Raw genomic sequence first — 21627 nt, 5'->3', positions numbered from 1 at the left:
TAACCACACCCTGATAAAACCCTGTAACTCTTATTCCAGGATTAATATACCAAGACAGGTTCTTACCATTTGATTCCAGCGTACAGAGCTTAAAAGCAATTTTTGCAGCGTTTGAGTTGCACCAAATATGTCACATTTTTATTTATATAAATCAATTTTAATCCAAACAAAGCACTGGTAATACAAAATGAAGCCCTCTCTTTTGAAAACATTACCACTCGATGAAAATAGAACAGACAGGTAGAAATATATATAGCGTGAGACCAATGCCATGTTAGCACCTGGTCATGAAAGCCCAAGTTGGCACAGTACCCATGTCCTAAGAGGTTTTATTTAGCAGCAGCTGAGTGAAGGAGCAGGTAGGAGTAGGAGGCTCAGGCTTCTTTATAAGGCCGAACCCACTAATAGTGGTGTGTCTCGTGAGGAGCGTCAGCCAAAGGGCACAACAAGCACAATCAATTATTTATAGGTTGGAGATGAAATGATGCACACCAATAATATGATGAGGGACATTACATGAAGCTAGCTGAGTACAGTATGAGGTAATGTACTAGTGAAATGAGCTCATAACAAGACTCTGTGTCTACAGCCATGTCACCAGCTCTGTGAGGCTGTACTGAGGCACAGCAGTGCTTTGAGCTAAATGCAAACATTATGCTAACATGCTAATAGGAAGGTTTAATTTCTTACAATGTTCACTATCTTAGCGTAGCATATTGCCATGCTAACATTTGCTAATCAGCTCTAAACAACAATACAACCAAGGCTCATCGGAATGTCATTAGTTTAGCAGGTATTTGGTCATAAAACACATGCCGGTGCCAAAGGAAAAGTCAGGTGATCACCAAAGTCAGTACGATTCAACCTCTGGGGACCATTCATGTCTGTACAAATTTCATTTGAAACCACCCACCCAGTTAATAAAATCTAAGGCTGATTTTAGGTTTGACTCTACATTGGATTGTTGCTAATGTAGTCATGTTGATTTAACATTATATAGGGTTTGAAATAAGGTTTCAGGGGCTTTAATCAAGTTACCTCAAAATAGTATACCTGGACAACCTGGTTCCATCCATTCATTTTCTGTAATCGCTTATCCTGTTAAGGGTCACAGGGAGGCTGGAGCCTATCCCATCTGACATTAGGCGAGAGGTGGGGTACACCCTGGACAGGTTGCCAGACTATCACAGGGCTGACACGCTCACATTCACACCTACGGGCAATCTAGAGTCACCAATTAACCTGCATGTCTTTGGACTGTGGGAGGAAGCACCTGGAGAAAACCTACATCTGCTGTACCTGTATTTGATGGAAAGGTGAAGGTGACAGGTTAATGTACAGAGAGAGGGGGCTGTGTAGCGGCTTGTCACTGGAGGCCCAACTGCAAATCCTTGCTACGAGGCCCCCTAACATTCAGTGCTGGAAGAGGTACTGAGATCTTTTGTTTAAGTAGAAGTAGATGTAGTCTACTACGTCATAAAATACTCAGTTATATGTAAAGATTCTGCATTTAAATGTACTCAAATAAAAGTACAAAAGTATTATCACCAAAATGAGCTCGTAACTTTGATGGTCTAGTTGTTTAACATGGAGATAATTCATTAGCCCACTTTACAAAGTCCACTGCTGGGGAGCTTATTCCATAATAATATATAATAAATTATTAGTTAATTTATATTTACTAATTACTAATTTACTAATGATGTACTAATTATCTATTTCTGCAAAGTAACTACTGACCATGCCTATAGCTCTTAAATGATAAAGTGAAGTAAAAAGTACAACATGTTCTCTAAGATGTAGATGAGTCCATAAATTAGACCATAATGTTGCATTACTTATAAATATTCTAAGTACATACTTCAAAATTGTACTTATACACAGTAGTTGAGTATTTCGTTACTTTATCCCACTGCGAACAGGTTAATGGGATCATGCATACTGTAAATGTCATAAGGTGATCCAGCGGTGGTTTACAGTTTCATGAGTTCCAAGCGCCATCTTGCGGATCCAGTGGAAATGAATCAATACCTTTTACTGTATTTCCTACCAGCTCATCAGATGAGATGAGATAATGAGTGTTTCGCTGTTTAGTAATCAAACATAAGTTCAGAAACATGAAGACAGCATATTTTGCATAGTCTTACAGCAGGGTGAGGCAGGGGAGTAATTCTCCCTAATGAATATTAATAAGATGAAAAATCGCATTTAATTATAGTAGTGTTGAATTTTCACATATAATAATATGGACATTTGTGCAGAGCTGCTGCGGGCCGACCAAACTTATTTTGGCTTTGACGTCAGGTAGGTGAAACACACCCCACCATCCTGGTCTCCAGCAGGAGTGCGTCTGCTGAGGTGCGCACTCAGCGCGCTGCTCGGCCCGCCCGGACACTGCAGTGTAGGTTACCGTGCCATCGCTGCGGCTGCTCGCTCCCGACAACACGTCCCGCTGCAGACTTCCCGGGCTCGGGGAGAACAGGGGAGAGCAGGGAAGCGCCGAAAGCCATGGCCGAGTCCAACCCGCTGCGGGGGTTCCCCCGTCTGCGCCGGGCCGCGGTAAGCTCCGCCGGGATGTGGGGAGTGGGAGGCTTCAAACGGGGCGGCGAGGATACTGCAGCAGAGTGAGAGGAGCAGAGAGCTAGAGGAGTCTCTCTTAAAGACAGTTCAGTACTGCGACACAGGTTGGGATATGCTCTTAGCACAGTGCAAACTGCATCACATATTTTAACATGCCTCTCGGTGCAGAGACTGGTAAGATTCAGTCGGCTGTTCAATGTTAAGAGTGTGTAGAGAACCAGGACAGGCCAATGACAAACGGGTTTTGTTTGGTGTGTGTGTGTATGTGTGCCTCTGTGTGTGTGTTTGAACTGCAACTGCAGGTCCAGAACAGATACCAGCTTCGGCTCTGCAGACTGGAGCTGTGGAGTGTGTTCAAGTTATGCAGCTTTTATGTAACAGATTTGGGAATATGTGTGAAATACTTGATGCCCACAGACCCTAAATGCAACTGTGGAATGCAGATCTTCTGACAATTCTGCAATCATACAATAACATCCATCATGGCTGCTGTATGAGTACATATCCAGGATTGTACTGACACTTGGATGACTGTTTACTTGGGTGTTAAGGCTGTAGGAAGGTAGGTGCATGGGAGAGAAGGCTGTGTTTATTTGCACTCAGGTCAGCAGCCTGTGGTTCAAATCACTAGTTGTGATGATTACAGCACACCTTAAGACAGAGAGCTGTTTGTCACTGCCAGAGAACAAGCCCATCTGTGCTAAAATACCTGTCGCCTGGTGGTGTGTTTGGATAATAAAGTCACCAGTCTTAGAAAACAGTGGAAAAGATCTCTGTTCTGAGCCTTTTGTTTGTTTGGTGAGATCACACTGTGTGCATTATAGCTGAGAGGAATGTGAAAGCAGTATATGAATAGCAACAACACATACAGAGGCTTATATGAAGTGTAAAAGTCTTCCTCATGGTTAATAATGCCTGAAGCCACTGGATATGAGCAAACACTGTAGAGAATGTATGGGTTGGACAGCAGGTGCGGAGAAAGTGACCACCAGATCACTTGATTAGTGCTTTGCTCTTCACTGCACATAATGACGAACATAATAATGACAGCAGCTCTGTGTTTACAGAGTGAAGGTAAAGTGAGGGCACGTTGATCTTCATGAAGAAGAGTGATGAGGCAGCAGCGTCAGGCGGAGGAGCTGACTGTCAGAGCTGCTGAAGCGCTGTAGACACAGATAGACCTCCCAGATTGACACAGAGAGGTGCTGATGCTGTGTTGAGCGTAGCTACACTGCACGACTGACAACATTCAGCTGTCAACACTTAAGACTGATGTCCGACTCCTCTCATCCTGTGCTCCCCTGGCCTCATCTGGGGGATGCAACGGAGGATAAATTCACAGTAGCCAGTTTACCACATTGCCAGGCTGACATAAATAATTCATGGTATATCACAATTAGGTCTTCAGTAAATCCTGAGCAGTCAGAGCCGTGCGGTTGAAGATTGATTTACAGTTGTGACTTTATGCATTTTTGATACCACTACTCTCCTCTCATCCTTTGTCCCCTCTTCCAGTCCACACTTTAGTTGTGTTTAATTAATAAAAATACTATGAAGCTGAGTTAATGAATAACATATTACACTCTTTCCTCTTTCAGACCTCATTTCCAGGAAATCTACATTTGGTCTTGGTGCTCCGCCCCTCTGGCTTGTTAAGCTCTGCCCCGAGTCCGTCTTCAAGCACTGACCTGGGCTTCCGCTTCAGCCAGGATGACTTCCTGTTAAAGATGCCGGTGAGAAGAGGTTAAAAGCTGAGCACTGAGGAGTGGGAGACTATTAATCTGATGCAGCACAGTCCTGTATCTGCTCCGCACTACACACAATCTTCTTGTCCATCTGATAAACAGTAGATGTCCTTTTCTGCTGCTCACTAACTACACACTGCCAACAAACAAGTTGAAACATGATGTCGTTTTATTGGATGCCCTGTGGCGCTGTGTTTCTAGGTGGTGATGCTGCGTTCAGTTGGTGACCTGCTGCGCTACATCGATGAAAACCACCTGACATCAGACTTCACTGCGAAAGTGGAGTACTGCCAAAGTGACTGGATCGTCCTCCGCACGGTATGCACCTCTGATGCTATCCCCCAGAGCATGGCAAGTTACAGCTATAGAGATTAAAGCTTCGATTGCACAGGCTGCACACTTCCTAAAGGTCTTTGCAACTGAAAATAAAACCACACAAGAAGCGAACCCTTTTTACTGGCCATGTTTTTGTTCTCTTTATTTATTGTTTGGCTAAAACTACATAATTTGATAAACCATGTGAATTAAAAACGATCAGTAACAGCTTGTGTGTCTTTGTGTGTGTGTGTGTGTGTGTGTCTTCAGGCCATTGAGACCTTTGCAGTGACAGTGAAGGAGATCGCCCAGCTGCTGCAGGGCTTCGGATCAGAGCTATCTGAAACTGAGCTTCCAGACGAAGCTAATGCCATCGAGTTCCTGCTGCACTCACACACACACCGATACCGACAGATGAAGGTTGACACCGTCTCTTCTCCCTTTCCTCTGTCACTCTCTGTCTCTGTGTCTGGCAGCTTTTGTATTTGAGTTCTCTGTTTTTTATGCCTCAAGAGAATTACTTCAAATGTGGCAGAAACATTCACTTTGACTCAATGATGCAATGATCTAATTAGATTTTGGTGGTCATAGTCAAGGTCACTGTGACCCTTGTTTGTCTTACTCTTTTGAACGCAAAATCACAAGAACACCACACATGAGGAAATTTCTTCATATTTGGCACAAACGTTGGCTTGGACTTAAGGATGAACTGATTAGATTTTAGTGGTTAAAGGTCAGAGGTCAAGGTCACTGTGACCTTGCATTGATCTGATTATCCTGAACGTGATATGTCAAGAACGCATTGAGGGAATTTCTTCAAATCTGGCACAAAAGTCAACTTGAATTTGATGATGAACTGATTCGATTTTGGTGGTCAAAGGTCAAGGCCACTGTGACCTCAAAAACATGTTTTTGACCATAACTCAAGAATTCATATGCTGATTGTGACAAAATTTGACACAAATCTCTAATAGGATGAAATGATGACAGTTTATATTCAAAAAGTCAAAGGTCAGCTTTGCTGTGACATCATCATGTTTTGCAAAAGCACTTTTGTGGCCATTATTCAACGCGTTAAGACATTTGGTCGGATACTGAGTTGGTGACGCTAGTCTTGGGTGTCCACCTTGAAACTGTAAATGGGCTGCTCTTGAGTGCTTTTCTAGTCTTCAGACCACTCAAAGCGCTTTTACACTGCGTCACATTCACCCATTCACACAAACATTCACACACTGGCGGCCGAGGCTACCATAGATGGTGCCCCCTGGTACTCAGTAACCAAGCACACGTACTCACACCGATGAAACAGCCATTGGGAGCGATTTGGGGTTCAGTATCTTGCCCAAGGTTACTTTGACATGCAGACTGGAGGAGCTGGGGATTAAAGCACCGATCTTCTGATTGGTGGATGACCCTCTGACTCACAGCCGCCCCCAGTGTGATGATTGTATATATCTTCTTTGCTCTTGGGTTGAAGATGTATGTGAAGCATCCACGTTTTAAAATTTGATGTGCTTCTTGCAGCAACATCCATATTTAAAGCACTGTCTACTGTCATGGCTACATATGAGTCTGGTCAGACATGGATGCAAACTGTAACCACAATGTCACTGGTTCATGAAGGCATATAATCATGAGGTGGTAATTCTTTTTTTTTTCTAGATTTCATTTGTCTTTTGTTGTCATGTCAGGATGATATACGGGGCGTCCTGAAAGAAGGACGGCTGCTGCTGTCCAACCTGGAGACTGTTAAGGCCTCTAAGAGAGACGTAGAGGAGGAGAGGGACCTAAAATCAGACATGGACACTGTTCAGAGGTACAGCATCAGTGAACGAGAGAAGCACAGCATGAGAGTTCAGTTTAATAGCAGATGTTGTTTTGTTTAGGAGGATGGATGGACAAGAGGATTTAGTAGACATATTCTCAGTTTGGTGCTTACATGTTATTAAACCTTTATCTCAGCAGGCAGCTTGTGTGAACGTCTGTGTGTTTCAGGCTCCTGGCTCAGCTCAGAGACATGGAGGAGGCGTTTGACGGCTTCTTTGAGAAACACCACCTGAAGCTGCAGCAGTACCACCAGCTGCTGCACTATGAAATGAGTTTCCAGCAGGTGCGATGATTGGTGTCTGTTATATGAGCCCTGACTATATGTTACACCGCTGTGATGATTAACTGTCTGTGTGTGTGTGTGTGTGTGTGTTTGTGTAGATGGAGGAGGTGCTGAAGAGGATCACTGAGCAGGAGATGGTCATTGCGCCTGTGGGGACCACAGTGGTTCAGACAGAACAGTTATTGAAGGACCTGGAGATACTGGACGCACGCGCTCAGGTCACAAAGTCAAACAACAATTACAGTTTGAGATGTGGTGTGAAGGAAGAGACCATGTCCTTCCTCTTTCTCTTTTTTTTTTCAGTTTCTGAGAAAAGCACATTACGGGTTGTTTGGGATTATTTTTCACCAATGCATGCATGCTCCTTGTTCCACCTTCTGTCACTGCGAGTAACTGTGGAAGCTGTGGGTCTGTCTACAGTGCTAGAGCAGTTGTAATGTTGTGATCAGCTCGTACTTATGAAGTCCAATGGCACACAGTGTTTAAGGCTCTGCACACCGTAATTGTTTTCTTGCATCAGGAAACAACACCCTTTGGATGTGTGGGGGAAATGAAACCCAAATCAGTTTACACCATCATGTGTGTGTTTGTGAATCAGGAGGAGATGGCTCGAGCACAGGTGGTGATCCTGCACGGCCACCAGTTGGCTGCCAACCACCATTACGCCCTGGCGCTCATCGTCCAACGCTGCAACGAGCTGCGACATTACTGCGACGTCATCACCAATGCCACACGCGCCAAGCGGGCCTCGCTTGCCCGAGCACGAGACCTGCTGCTTCGCCTTGAAGATGTAAAAATGCTAACATGAAACATATAGTCATAGCTTATGCACAGAAAGCAGAATTATTGCACTTAAAAACAACATTGAATTAAATTGTGTGTTTGTGTTTCACTTCACCTTTTTGCCTGTGCATGCTCTGCTACTTTCTATATTTTCCATGCAGGTTTCAGTACAATGCACAAATAGTGTCAGCTGTATGTTTGTTTTGATATAAGAATATTACAAAACAAATGGGGGCATCGCCAAAAAATGTATATCCATCAGTCCTCCATCTTAGATTTGTGCTACTGAAAGACAGCTATTGTTTTGTTTCACATTTGACAGAGGTGGAAAAAAAATCTTAAAAAGTACAATTGTTAAATCTTATCACGTGAATCTTTTTTCTTTCTTTTGATCTAATTAAAATATATATAATGTGCCTTAAACCTTGTGTTTCCTTGTGTATCTTTGTGTGTGTGCAAAGGCCCTAAGGTGGTGTGATGAGGGCGCCTATCTCCTGGCGAGTCAAATGGTGGACAAGTTCCAAACCAGAGAGGGAGCTCAGGAGGCGCTGCAGTACCTGAGCTGCCACCAGGAGAGGGCGCCGTCCGCACTAAAAAACAGCCAGGACATTGTGAGCCTGGAGTTTGAAGCCATACTCACCCCACAGCTGCAGGTAACGCACCACTACTGAACACAAACTCAAAGAGATGATCAGCAGTTCACCTCAGCTTTTACTTTCTTTCCTTCTAGTCCCAAATATCCATGGTAACAGAGAAGCTGAACTCGGTGCAGTCTATGATCAAGAACAGAGAGCAGTGTCTGAGGAAGCTGGCCGATGTACAGGTCAGACCGATTCAGCTGGTGGCCCCCAGGCCTGAACCTGACCAGAGTGCACAGCACTGCAAGTCACCTCTCTTCTCTCCCAAACATGGTACGACCCCTCCGACTGCCCCATATCTCAGCCCATATTTTCTGACACATATTTCTGTGCACTGTCTGGATATTTTTATGATACATTCATCTGAACTCCACTCCTCACAAGCACAACTCTGACTTCTCCTTTCACTAGTACTCCCTTCTCACGACATTGGACATTTAATAACATTTTTCTTTCCTCTTGTATATCTCATGTGGCTGCCTAGGGCACCGTCATCAGCAGTCATATTTGTGTGATTCTCTCCACAGGTGTAGACTTTAACGTTCTGAACTCCAAGTTCTCCTTCGACCTGCTTCCTGGCAAGAGAGCGGCGAGGAGGAACAACAGCCAGCGCAAGGTGTGTGTGTATGCATGTAGTGTTAATGAACAAATGTTGGCAACATAATGTCGCTGATTTAAAATATGCCAGAACTTGTCTTACAAAGCTGTCCAAGGCCCCAAGCTGAGATACTTGTTTCATGTGTGTTTTGTCAGATCGAGGTAATGCATGATTTCCAGGGCAACCGTGGCTGTCTGTACGGCTCCACCACTGAAACAGACTCAGAGGCAGAAGACAATCCAGAGCAGGTCACACGGTACGCAATGTTTCACCTCTCACACATGATCCTTCTGCTTGAGCTTGACCTGGGACTCTAACCTTGCACTGTTTGTGTATTAAGCTGTGTGTGCATGTGTGTTTGTTACAAAAACACTGACATTTCCAGGTTGTCAAATATAGACGCTTAGTTACGCCCCCAGCGTCTCATAGCGACGCACAGGGCATCCTGTAGCGTATGTGACACACAGCTGAAACACAGCGTAACATGTGGTTGATGTTGTGAAATGCTCAAAGTTAGGTTTTAGGCAACCAAACTACTCTGTTAGGTTTAGAAAATGTTCACTACGTCGCGTGAATGTCAGTGTGCTACAACTGTGTGTCAATTATGTAGCACTACGATAAAACAATATGGACTTTTGGTTTCACACGGGACACAAACTGTGATCTCCTGGCTGAAAGTCATACTTTTGTTTGACCCATCCTCCTGCCCTTCACAGACTTTCTTCCTCCTTATACTACGTCAGTAGTGAGTTGCGGTCCAAAAGTGGGTCATTGGTCCATTCTGAATGGACTGCAAGTGACTTGCAGATGTGTCGTTTGTGGAAAACACACTTAATTTTAAAGTACAGTGAATTTCTGGCACAGAGCTTTTATTCTGAAGTGCCATTTCCTGCTGTACAGTGAGACTACCAGAGTACCAGACACCTACTTGACAGAGACAGCAAACTACTTCGATGACATGGCCAAACACAAGTGTGACGCTGAATGTATTTAACTGTGTGGACATTGAACTAATGACTGAGGAGGAATCTGTACCCCGTGGCTGAACCAGTTGGAAACCACAGTACTATGTCACAGTGTCAAGTATTGCTGTGATGGGTTACCATGGGAGTTTCCTGAAAAGCCTGGTGCATAAAGACATTAAAGGGATCTTCCAGGGTTGATATCACAATCCGAGGGCGTTAGTAAGTGTGGGTATTTGATGACCTGGAGATGAGAACAGGCTGGTGTGACCCATACATGAGCCTCTCTTAACTTTTTGTGCCAAGGTCAGAGTTTGCACAGCAGCATTAAGACTTTTGTTTTGATTTGCATTGAGTTTTTCTCTATTTTTCTCTCATTCTTACACTTTCTAGTCATATTATGAAGGAACTCATAGCTACAGAGAGGATCTATGTGGACGAGCTGCTCTCTGTCCTTCTGGTAAGTTGCTTTTTCTTTCCTTTTGTTGAGTAATTTAAAGTGCAGAGCAATGGAGGGTATGAAGAAGAATATATACATATATAGGCTACTTGGCTGAATTTGAATCCGCATTGTTGTATAAACACTTTTTGTTATTTTGTACTTCCTGTTTCCTATCAAGTCCTCCTGTCCTTTTTTTTATTATTACTACTGTTGTCATCTCCTTTGTCCTCTCCTCTTATCAGGGCTACAGGGCAGAAATGGAGGACCCATCCATGTCTAATCTTCTTCCTTCAGCTCTACGTAGCCAGAAGGACGTTCTGTTTGGCAACATGCCAGAGATTTACCAGTTTCACAGCAGGCAAGACACACACACACACACACACACACACACACACATACACAAGCTGTCACTGAGTTGTCCCCTCCTCTCTTTTCAATCCAATTTCCGTTCATTTTCCTCTTGGATTCTCCACTCAGGATCTTTCTCCAGGATCTGCAGGGTTGCCTGGAGACGCCAGAGCGGGTGGGGGCTTGCTTCCTGAAGCGGGTGAGGGAACATGAGGAGAAACACTGGAACTTCATGTGAAGTGATACAGCATAATGTATCTAATTGTACATTTGTGTGTGTGTATGTGTGTGTGAGCAGAAAGAGAAGTTCCAGGTGTACGAGCGTTACTGCCAAAACAAGCCTCGATCTGAGTTGCTATGGAGACAGTGCTCTGAGTCGCCCTTTTTTCAGGTAGTTACATACTGGATATTTAATTTGATCCACTCATTGTCTCATATTGATGGTCATTTGGATGAGTGTTGATAGAAAGCATTATCTTGAGATGTTTGCATGTAAAGTTGTTGTGTTTCCTATATTTTGAACAAATTCATGTTTTCCAATCATGCTCTGTGTATTACAGCAAAATCTCTCTCTCTCTCCGCAGGAGTGCCAGAAGAAGCTGGACCACAAGCTGGGTCTGGACTCTTACCTCCTGAAACCAGTCCAGCGCCTCACCAAGTACCAGCTGCTACTCAAGGTTCTGTACATCTGAGCATCTGAGTCAGTTAGTGATAGAGTCCTGCAGAAATGCATGTTTAAAAGATTTTGTTATTAGGTGTTATCATAAAGGCCAATTGTTTTGAGATGTGCATCATTTCAGTCTTTTTTTGCAGAATGATAAGATTTTGCTGTATGAAAGCAAAATTGTGTCAAGCAGAGTGACTCAGTGACTCTTGAAAAGTAGTATTAGTCATGTTGAGAGTAAGCAGAGATGTGGCACACTTAAGACAGAGATGTACTTGGTTTTAGTTACCCAGTCATGTGTGCATGATGGCTGCCTCGCGTATTCTGCGTCCATTTGTAACCATAGTTGTGCACTTCATCTGGAAGTTCTGTATGGTCTGACTTCTCTGGTGTGCCCTCAAGTAGTACATTAGCAAGTTTGGGAGCAAGTTTGGGAGCAATTCTGGTCACGATGCAGCCGGTTGTCTGCGCATCCATGTGGATAAAAAAGCAAGTATGTCTCCAGTCAAACTCTGCATCTTTGCTGCGAAGTTCATTTGCATGTCAAAGGTCTGGGGCACGTTAAGTGTCAAAACGGGGTGCACTGTTTTGCTACAGTTTCTAGGCTGAGCGACACGTTTCCTTGAAATGTTGTGAAACAGGCTTTGAGGTATGTTTTCTCTTGTATGGTGGGTGTATCTGAGGTGTACCCGTCAGGAGTGACATTTATATAAACCAGATTCTAGTAGATCTTTACCCACTGTGCATACAGTTTTTGTTTTTATTTCACACTTGCTTTGGCGATGTAAACACGTTTCCCATGTCAGTAAAGCCCCTATAAATTGAACCAAATAAAACCCCGCCATATGAAAATATTAATTTGGCATTTGACCCGATGGTGGCACTAGAGGAAACCAAAATTAGGGAGACATGAATGTCTGAAGCAAATGTCGTGGCAATCCATTTAACAGTTGCTGAGATATTTCACTCTGGATCTAATCAGTGGACTGACTACCAGCTGACCTTGCCTTCCACAGATTCACGTGATCATGGTCAGGTCAGTCTGCACTGTAATAGGTTTTTGTTCAGAAAAAAACATTCAGACTGATGAATGGACAAAGAGATGATGGTTAAAAGAGCCAAGCAATCAAGACAGTTATACTTCCAGCAAAGTGCCCACACTTATGAGGACACAGGTAGACATTTTAAACAGACACAAAGACAAATTGACAACATGAAGGCCAATCCCCCAGACAAAACTAATTTGTGTAAGCAGACGTTCATGGAGACTGACTAGATTAGATAAACTGAAAAGCACTGACCTGTCTGCCTGTGTCTCTGTCTCTGTTCAGGAGCTACTGAAACACTGTACAGAGGAACATTACCGCTGTGAACTCCAGGAGGCTCTGCACTCCATGCTGGAGCTGCTCAAGTCTGTCAATGACTCCATGCATCAGATAGCCATCACTGGATATCAGGTACCAACCAGTCAAACCAATAGATACAACAGAGTGGACAGTGGATGCCAGATGTATGACACATAATTATATCTTAATATAAAATGGTCCAATACTTGCATACTATGCATCATCATATTTCCCACTGACTCCCACTCTCTATTACCTCAGGCATTAATTAAATGAACCATTAAATTAGACTAAAAAGTTTGATGTTTGTGGAAACAATTACCAGCAATTATCTGGTTGTGTTTAGTATTCATTGTGCTGACACTGATTCATTAAAACATCATTCAGTTAGGAATTTTATGGTTTACTCTGATCAGAAAATAGAAAATTATAAGACAATAATATTTCTACTATTTACCATGATGAATTTATCAGCAGCAAAAGTTAAAATATTACTGTGTCACTCCTTTCAATTCTTCTTCTGAGCCAGTATGACCTCTGTTTTTTCTGTCTTTTAAAAAAATAATAATAATAAAATTGTATATAAAGTGTTTGTACAACTCCTGTACATAAACATATCCAAATTCACAAGGTGTATCACAAAATAAAAAAGAAAAAAAAAAAGCTTATTTTGTTGCAAATCTGTATAATTGCTCGTACACTTAAGTATCATCTTAGTCCATACAATGTGTGGAACTACTTTGTGTATCTCAAACGTTACTATAAAGCAGTGAATCTCTCACTTGTTGGTGCAGTTCATCTCTGTTCCTTTCTTCTCTGTCCACCTGTCGGTCCGTCTGTCCGTCTGTCCATCTGTCCATCTGTCCATATGTCCATCTCAGGGCGACCTCAGCCAGCTGGGCCGAGTGGTGTTGCAGGGCAGCTTCAGCGTGTGGATCAGCCATAAGAGGGCAGCGGTGCGCATGAAGGAGCTGGCCAGGTTCAAACCCATGCAGAGACACCTCTTCCTCTATGACCTCGCCCTGCTCTTCTGCAAGCGCAGGGACGACGACGCTCACGACAGGACACCCTTCTACAGCTTCAAATCCTGCCTCAGAGTAACAATTCAATATAATGCACTCATTTTATTAGCTCCACCTAATGCAGTCCAACTCAGCAGCCTTAAAATGAATCCTTCCTTTATGTTTTTATTGCATATTATTGGTTCTAATAAAAATACTGTAACAGTGTCGAGGTAATAGGGAAATGTAATGTCTTCTCTCTTCCTGTAGATGAGTGCAGTGGGAATCACAGAAAATGTGAAAGGAGATGTGAAGAAATTTGAAATCTGGTACAGTGGCAGAGAAGTGGTGTACATAGTTCAGGTATTTTCTATCTCTTCTTTTAGTATTTTATGTGTCATGTACCTTTAGGTCATTGAATCAAACCTTTTTTGTGTTATGGTCTCTCTGTGTGTGTGTGTGTGTGTGTGTGTGTGTGTGTGTGTCTAGGCTCCCACTCTTGAGATCAAAGTTGCCTGGCTGACAGAGCTTCGAAAAATTCTCACCAACCAGCAGAAGATGCGTCAAGGTTTCTATTACTGCTATAATTCATTTGCCGCCTCTACATTAGTGCTGCACGATATGAGGGAAATATATAGTGTGCACTAGCACTGTTAAGTATCGTAATAACGATAATACTTGCCATAAGCAGATATTGAAGAGTACTCAATTCTGCCTTTCTGCTGCTTTCAGTATACTGCTAAAGTAAAACAGTTTACTTACATTCTTCTATTGGACAAATTGAACTTGAACTAAACACAAAAGGCACCTAAAAAGAGTAACAGTTACATTTTAAAGTGCAGTTTTCTACTGATAGTCTATTTCAACTTACATATATTGTGCAGCCCTGCTGTATATGTACACTACTTTCTTTGAAGAGCCTGATTTTATTTTGTTTAACTTGAGTTTAGCTCTGATATGTCTATGAGAAGAAGCGATATAGAACTGCAGCTATATCATGTAACTTCAGCTCAGTGGCCTTGTGGTAGAGTGTCCGCCCTGAGACTGGGAGGTCGTGGGTTCGATCCCCGGCCGGGTCATACCAAAGACTATAAAAATGGGACCCATTGCCTCCCTGCTTGGCACTCAGCATCAGGGGTTGGAATTGGGGGGTTAGATCACCACATGATTCCCGAGCGCAGCACCGCTGCTGCTCACCGCTCCCTCAGGGGATGGGTCAAATGCGGAGAACAAATTTCACACACTCAGGTGTGTGACAATCAGTGGAACTTTACCTTTACCTTTCTGTCATTGTCAGCTCTTTACTGTTCTGCTAAGTTTAAAGGTAATTTCCATAGGAATATCAGATGTTTGAGTTCTCGTGAAGGTCTTGGGGTGGAATCCAAATTGATGTTGGGATGATTCACTCCCCCATATGTAATATGTCTTTGTCCTTCGTCCCTTCTTGTTTTCTCAGATGAGGCGCCTTATCTTACACTTTCAGACAACCCCCTCTCTGACAGGTAATTTCTCTCTGCATGACCTCCCTGTCATCCTCTGTGCCCGTTCATGACCTCCTGATGTGTGGTGGTGGAATGGGACAGCTCACTTTTAACCAGAAATTGATTAAAACTTGATACTTGAAGGAAACGGTCTTTCACTTATAGTGGTAATAATAGCAAAAATCCTGAAAGACCCACTCAGTTTCACCCACATGCCAATATCTTGTTTTTATCAACAATGGTTGCTGAATGAGTATGTTCGTGTGCAGTGTGTGTGTACGTGGTGTATCCACGTCTTTGTCATTACCCTTGAGAACCCAGTTTTCGTGACTTCACTGCCAAGTCCTACAGATGGCTTTAACACTGTCCATGGTGCTGAAATGCCACGCTGCACAATTTCAGCACCATGGAGAGCCGTATACACTGAAAATACTGCAAATGTGTACATGATAGATGTTTCTTAAAGATATACTGTGCAGGATTTTTCCACTCATACTACAGCAATCCCTCTCAACCATCACTCATGACCCACTAGAAGTGTGTGTATTTTTCGACAGAGACTCTGCCCTCTGTCTGTATTTTCTTATGATTTTCTGTGCTGGGGATGTTTATAGGTGCTCAGGTGGAGTCAAGGCTTTACAAAAAGTCAGGTACCAGACTGTAAACAGCAGGAATCCAGGTGACACAGTGCCAAAAAAACCCACAAATGTAGTGAGGCGAAATGCCAAATGAGAGTGAATCTGGGGTTGGCTTTTACTTTCAGTTTTGCTGGAGAGCGTGCTCACAAACAGTAACAGGCATCCTTGCACAGTATGCCTTTAAAGAAACAGCTGCCAAATTGTAGGTCAGAGAAAATTGTTTGAGGTTTTCCAAGAGCTTACAGTTGTTACTCAGGTGTTTGTCAGTCGTTGGTTCTCTAGGATAGTGTCAAACATGAAACTTTAAAGAGTGTTGCTGGAGATGAGTGTGTCTGTGGAGTTTTTGTAGGAGATACCAGTGTTTTGTTTTCTGATAGCATGCTAGCATGTTGTAAATGTGATGAATGGTTGGGTCTTCGAAACCTCAACAACACAACTTGCTAATGACTCATTTGCAGGAAAATGATTAACATTGGCACAAAGTTTTTTGGGGGGTCAAATATTTTAAGATCATAGTTTTTTTTTTCTTTTTCAACAAATTCCATGAAAAGATCAAAACCAACAATCAGCTGGTGCCCCTAACAAGTATTGTTTGTGTGTCCAAAGTCTGACAAAGCTTATTGGTCTGGCTCACTGGATGTAGACTGTGGATATTAGCCTGTCATCGGCCACCATAGCGCTGCCCAAGATGACTGTGATTGATTCAAAGAAATACAAACAGCCCAAAGGGTTTTTTTCTCTGAGTGCAGAATCCCAGCTGAAATTACTGAGCCGTTTTTAAAAAAGATAAATGTATATTTGTGACCCATTTTAAAGATTTATATTACAGTAGGGATAAATGTAGTCTGGCGATGCAAATGTGAGTTCATCTGGAACCTCTCATTTCCCTTTTCAATTTCCAAAGGGGTGTTATAAACGGCTGTAAATCACAGTGCCTCTGGATGCAATTGGAGAGCCCTGCAACCAATCATGTGATGTATAGCACTAACGGTGACAGACAAATGTAAATAGACTACAGTGTGCAGAGATGAGCTGTGGTGGGTGTAGCATCAATGTATCTGTGCACCAGTGTTGACATTTTTTTATCACAATGCCTGATAGGTGCTCCTCTTTACTAAGCTATGTATGTGCTCACTGTCATGTCCCTGTTGTGGGGGTGCATGAGCCAAAAATGACATCATTACATATTTTGTGTAAAGCGTAAGGCTCTGCAAGTCATCAGTAATCACATCAAACATGCATCATATTAGATAAGCAAATGTGTTTGACTTGACCAGGACCTGGTTTGCTGAAATCTGAATGGGACGGGGACTAGAAAAATAAAACTATTGCTCAGAGATTCATCTGGTTCCCAGACTAGGCCCAATGGGCTTGGGGCTAGGGAAGTCATAAAGCACTGAGAGAAGGACCAACACATTTTTGGTTTTGGTCTTTTCGTTGACGAGTTTGTTGACAGTAGAAAATAATGCCACACTTATCCTTAAAGTAAATATGGTAACACTTTACTCAAAGGTATCTACATAAGGGTGACATGACACTGTCATAACTATGACATGACACTGTCATGAACTTGTCATAAACATTATGTACATGCCATAAACATTTATGACTGCTGTCATTAAGTGTCATTCAGTTTTTGTAATGACAAGTTGACATTGTTTGGGTTGTCTTCATTATGACAACTTGACATTAATCAAAGTGACATTACCATTTCTTGTTAATGTCAAGTTGTTATGACAAAGACATCTTCTGGTAATGTCATCCTGGTTAATGTCAAGTTGTCATAATAAGGACATCCCAAACAAATTTAATGTCAACTTGTCATGACAAAGACAACTTCTGGTAATGTCACTTTGATTAATGTCAAGTTGTCATAATCAAGACAACCCAAACAATGTCAACTTGTCATTACAAAAACAATGACACTTAATGACAGCAGTCATAAACGTTTATGACGTGCATAATATTTATGACCGTGTCATGTCATAGTTATGACAGTGTCATGTCACCCTTATGTAGATACCTTCAAGTAAAGTGTTACCGTAAATACACTCATAAAGACTTAGAGTGCAGTTGTCAAAGAATGGGAAATAGCATGGGAAAATCCTATTCAGAGACTGTCTCGTTGGGTTTTTTAATCACTCCAGCATATGGATGATGAGATACTGTGGGTGTTTCTCACTTTTTTAATGATTTGTGTACATGATTTTGGTGTGGTCACATTGCATTTGTAAGTAATTTAAGTGTTTTTACTTTATCCAGCAGATGGGTAAGCTTTAATGTGTTAAGACAAAGTGACTTCCAAATAAATTCCTATGACTATCTTAATTTTCTTTTCTCCACCCATCTACTACTTAAAGCCACACTGTGGATTATTTGCAAATGCTATTTAATCAAGGCCTGGTATGTGTGCAGAATACTGTGTACTACAAATAATATTTCCATATATTTCAGCGATCTCTGATATAATTGATATTTGTGTTCCAAACTCAAACATCCTTTGAAATCAGACGCTGAAATACATGTGGTTGTGAACTTGACGGAATGCTGTATTGATTAACAGAATGTGGATGAGCTCGTTTTGTGACACCGTGGATGTTGTTGTTGTTGTTTTTTTGTTTTTGTTCGTTGTGGTCGTGTCTTGTTCCCATGGCGATGTGGTTTTAGTGCATCAGAGATGTGTGTGTCGTGGGGTGGAGCGTCGGTGGGAGGCTGCTCAGCGTGTCTCCCTGTTCCTAACAGTTCCTCGGCAACAAGCCACTCCAACAGATACCGGGGGGAGGAGTCCATACACACCAGCCCCGCCCACTCAGATCCTGTGGTTCACTCACCTCGACGCAGTGAGTCGCTGAGACTGACTACACACAAAGTAGAACACACAGTACTCATGTCTTGAAAGAAATTGTTTTTTCTTATGACTTAATGTTTGAGAAATTAATGAAAACCTCTTGGTTTTGTATGGGTCTTTCGTTGGCCAGATATTGAAGGGAAAATTTGCCACCTTTTATGTGGATGTCCAATCAGCATTGATCATAAATGTAGTCAACTGAAGCAATAAATTCCTCAGTGTGTGCTGTACTGACAGAGAAAGCTGAGTTTTCATCAAAGAAAACTTTATTTCCATTTGCAGTTTTATATTTGGCGGTATGGTTCTGTTCTGGGGCCTCTCTGCCTTTCCATGCGCTTACGCAGAAAACCTCTTTCACACGCCTACATGGAAAGCCTAAGGCAGATAGAGCACACCTCTCTGCCCTTCCATGTGCGAACGAGCAAAGCCTGAGGCAGAGAGAGCACACCTCCCTGCCCTTCCATGTGCCTACATAGAAAGCCTAAGGCAGAGAGAGCAGCAGCAAAGACCCCCTGGGAACAGAACAGAGCAGCATCGATGACAAACAGAAATGACATTGATAAGTCAGACACAGCATGAAAAGGAGGAGCTGGGGTGGGGGCAGGTTGCAAAGCGGCTTGCAGAGGAAGCAGCAACAGTAGGCAGGCCAGAGCAGTTTAAATAGGGCGCCCTGAATGAGATTTGGTTGCATAGAAAGGAATCATGTGATCTATCAACTGACTCCCCTTCATCAATCAGCTGCTCCATCAGTTGATTGGGCTGCTTGAGATCAGCTGATGTAGAGCTGAGCTTGACATGGTGTCCTGCCTGAACTAACGCTATGCTCATTTTTTTACATTGCCCATGGCAGTCCATTACCACTTAACTTATTTTTCACAATAAAAGCTCAACTTAAATTACTAGGAGCAGTTTTGCTAAGAGGCAGCTCAACATAACAGCTTATAATAGTGTTAGGTGATGAAAATACTCAGTAGTCGTCTGCTCTCTTGGCCCTGCTGGTCTTTTCCAGTTTATCCTCAGGATCCTGAAGAAGGTCTCCAGCACACCTCTGTCAAATTGAGGAGTAAAACTTTCATGCAAAGTAATATAATGCACAGGCTTTGTCAGGGTTGGCATTGGCAACAGCATCAAACAAAAACTGCTCACAGTGAGATTCATTGCAGCATAATGATTCAGTTTCTGTTGGCATCAGAGGGCAATTTGAGCAAAGGGACTGTCAGTGTGTGTTTGCTCTCTGCAGCTCAAATTCTGGAGGATCCCCACCGGCCTTCAGTCATATACTGTGGCTCAAATAAATACAGCTGAATATCTGAGCCAGCTAAGACATTGTATAATATATCCTCATCCATAAAATCCACTGCAGTCATATTACTGAATGCCATTTTTGCCTTTGGAAACAAGCAAAGAAAGCAAGGAAATTCTGTTTTTGAGCGGAGTCTAGGGAATGCCTAGTCCAAGCTGAAACAGCCTGTAGTTCTTCCTTCCTCTAACTACGTCACTGTCATGTCAAAAGACAGATTTTGCAGCTGTGAACTCAGCTTTCTCAGTCACCGTAGCATGCACGTAATGCTTCAGTCGATTAAATTTACCATCAGTCAGCCATTCTGGATGAACTAAAAAGCATCTTTGTCATGACAGCCAGTGCATACACATACTGTAGATCTTGGAATATTAATGATTAAAAAGTGTAGTGCTTCCCTTTATAGTTGTCTCAGCTGTCGTGTCGCCCACAGCTTGGCCTGTCCCTGCCCACTCAGTGGCGATCTGTGAGGGCCTGGAGGACTGGGGTGCAGCTACAGACCTCTCCAACTTATCCGACTCAGATGAGGAGGATCAGCCCGCCCCCCTGGTGAGATTCTATTAGGGTCATGGCATATGTAGTAATGGAGAAATTATTTGTTACGCCAAGCGGAGTATATGAACACTGAGCCTTGGAGCTACTAACAGCCCACAACAAATGCTATTTGTTGCTGAAACCGAGGATACAGCATGAGCTTGACTTGTCTCCCGACGTGTGGTCCTCTTGCATTGGCAACCATACACCGATGATCTACAGCTTGGTGGGCAAACGCAGACTAAACCAAAATACTTCTGGGATGAGGGCTATCTACATTTAAGACTGTTGTGCACTTTTCTCCTGTTTCACTTGTCTTTTCTCTGCTCCAGGTGGCGGGCAGGTACAGGGTCATGGTAGAGAGCAGCATGGCCAGCGCTGATGACATCATCTTTAACCGTGGTGATGTCATCCAGCTGCTGCATGAGGAAATGTCAGGAATGTGGTAAAATAATATGCTTGTTTCAGAAATGTTGATCACAGACAATTTTAAATACAGACTAGAGATGAAAATACTGAGCTGTCACTTTTTTGTGTGTCTGTGTTTCCGTGTGTGTAATCATAGGATGGTGAGGAATATAAGCCGTGGGGAAGAAGGGCGTGTTCTACCTGAGGACCTGCACAGGATTCTGGGAGAGACCTGCTAAGAGCCAACCAGAACAGAGGATAGCAGACACAAACGTATTCCATCAACTTCCTGACTAAAACGGGGAATCTGACTCTGCCGAGACGTTCAGCAGATCATCAGACTGAAGCACATCAACCGCGTATTTTACTCTTCAAACTACTGTGACACTCTCACCTCAGAAGGCTGTAAACTACAGGATGAACCTCAGAAGACTGTAACAATGCAAAGCACATATGTGGAACCTCTTTTTTTCCCAGCAGTAACGCAGTTGATTATTTGGACTTTGAAACATCAAACTTTTATTCATACGTACAGAAAGGACTTTTGTTGGACTTCAAGTTTTATCATTTCTATTTTCTTATGAAATATGACAGAAATCATGCATATGCCTACTAACATATCATAACTGTTCATGTGCCAAACAGCTCAGCTAATTATTGTGGCTTCTTTTTGTACAGCAGTCAGTTCTGGAGTATAGCTTTACCTTGGTGTCATCGTTTTTAAGGAATTTCAGCCCTCTTTCTTTACTACAGCAGCCAGCTACATCACCAGATGGTATGCATGTGATGTTATTGAATGTGAAAATGGCCACATGACAGAAAAAAAGGCAAGAAAAGAAGTGTGGCGATATTCAGTCAAGGTCATAACAGACATTGTGTTTGTTTT

General features: G+C 42.8%; 1 protein-coding gene across 3 annotated transcripts; it reads left to right on the top strand.

Annotated features, from left to right (window-relative positions):
- The first annotated feature begins 2368 nt into the window (after positions 1 to 2368).
- On the top strand, positions 2369 to 21116 carry mcf2b (MCF.2 cell line derived transforming sequence b). 3 transcript variants are annotated; one of them, XM_033610750.2, is made up of 26 exons: positions 2369 to 2559; positions 4179 to 4313; positions 4527 to 4643; positions 4911 to 5060; positions 6332 to 6456; positions 6636 to 6750; positions 6849 to 6968; positions 7349 to 7540; positions 7995 to 8186; positions 8264 to 8444; positions 8699 to 8787; positions 8925 to 9025; positions 10125 to 10191; positions 10416 to 10531; positions 10651 to 10720; positions 10820 to 10912; positions 11106 to 11198; positions 12517 to 12642; positions 13413 to 13628; positions 13803 to 13895; positions 14022 to 14100; positions 14989 to 15034; positions 18394 to 18491; positions 20233 to 20348; positions 20666 to 20778; positions 20899 to 21116. In XM_033610750.2, the coding sequence occupies exons 1-26, from the start codon at positions 2509 to 2511 to the stop codon at positions 20978 to 20980; spliced, it is 2976 nt and encodes a 991-aa protein (XP_033466641.1). In that variant the 5' UTR covers positions 2369 to 2508; the 3' UTR covers positions 20981 to 21116. The 3 variants fall into 3 exon arrangements, with proteins under 3 accessions (XP_033466641.1, XP_033466632.1, XP_078028672.1); XM_033610741.2 differs by having other exon boundaries at positions 18319 to 18491; XM_078172546.1 differs by lacking the exons at positions 18394 to 18491; positions 20233 to 20348; positions 20666 to 20778; positions 20899 to 21116 and adding an exon at positions 18012 to 18227.
- Positions 21117 to 21627: the final 511 nt, after the last annotated feature.

The sequence above is a fragment of the Epinephelus lanceolatus genome, chromosome 11, assembly GCF_041903045.1.
Source record: "Epinephelus lanceolatus isolate andai-2023 chromosome 11, ASM4190304v1, whole genome shotgun sequence".
NCBI classification, from domain to species: domain Eukaryota; kingdom Metazoa; phylum Chordata; class Actinopteri; order Perciformes; family Serranidae; genus Epinephelus; species Epinephelus lanceolatus.
This window is presented reverse-complemented; position numbering and strand designations above follow the sequence as displayed.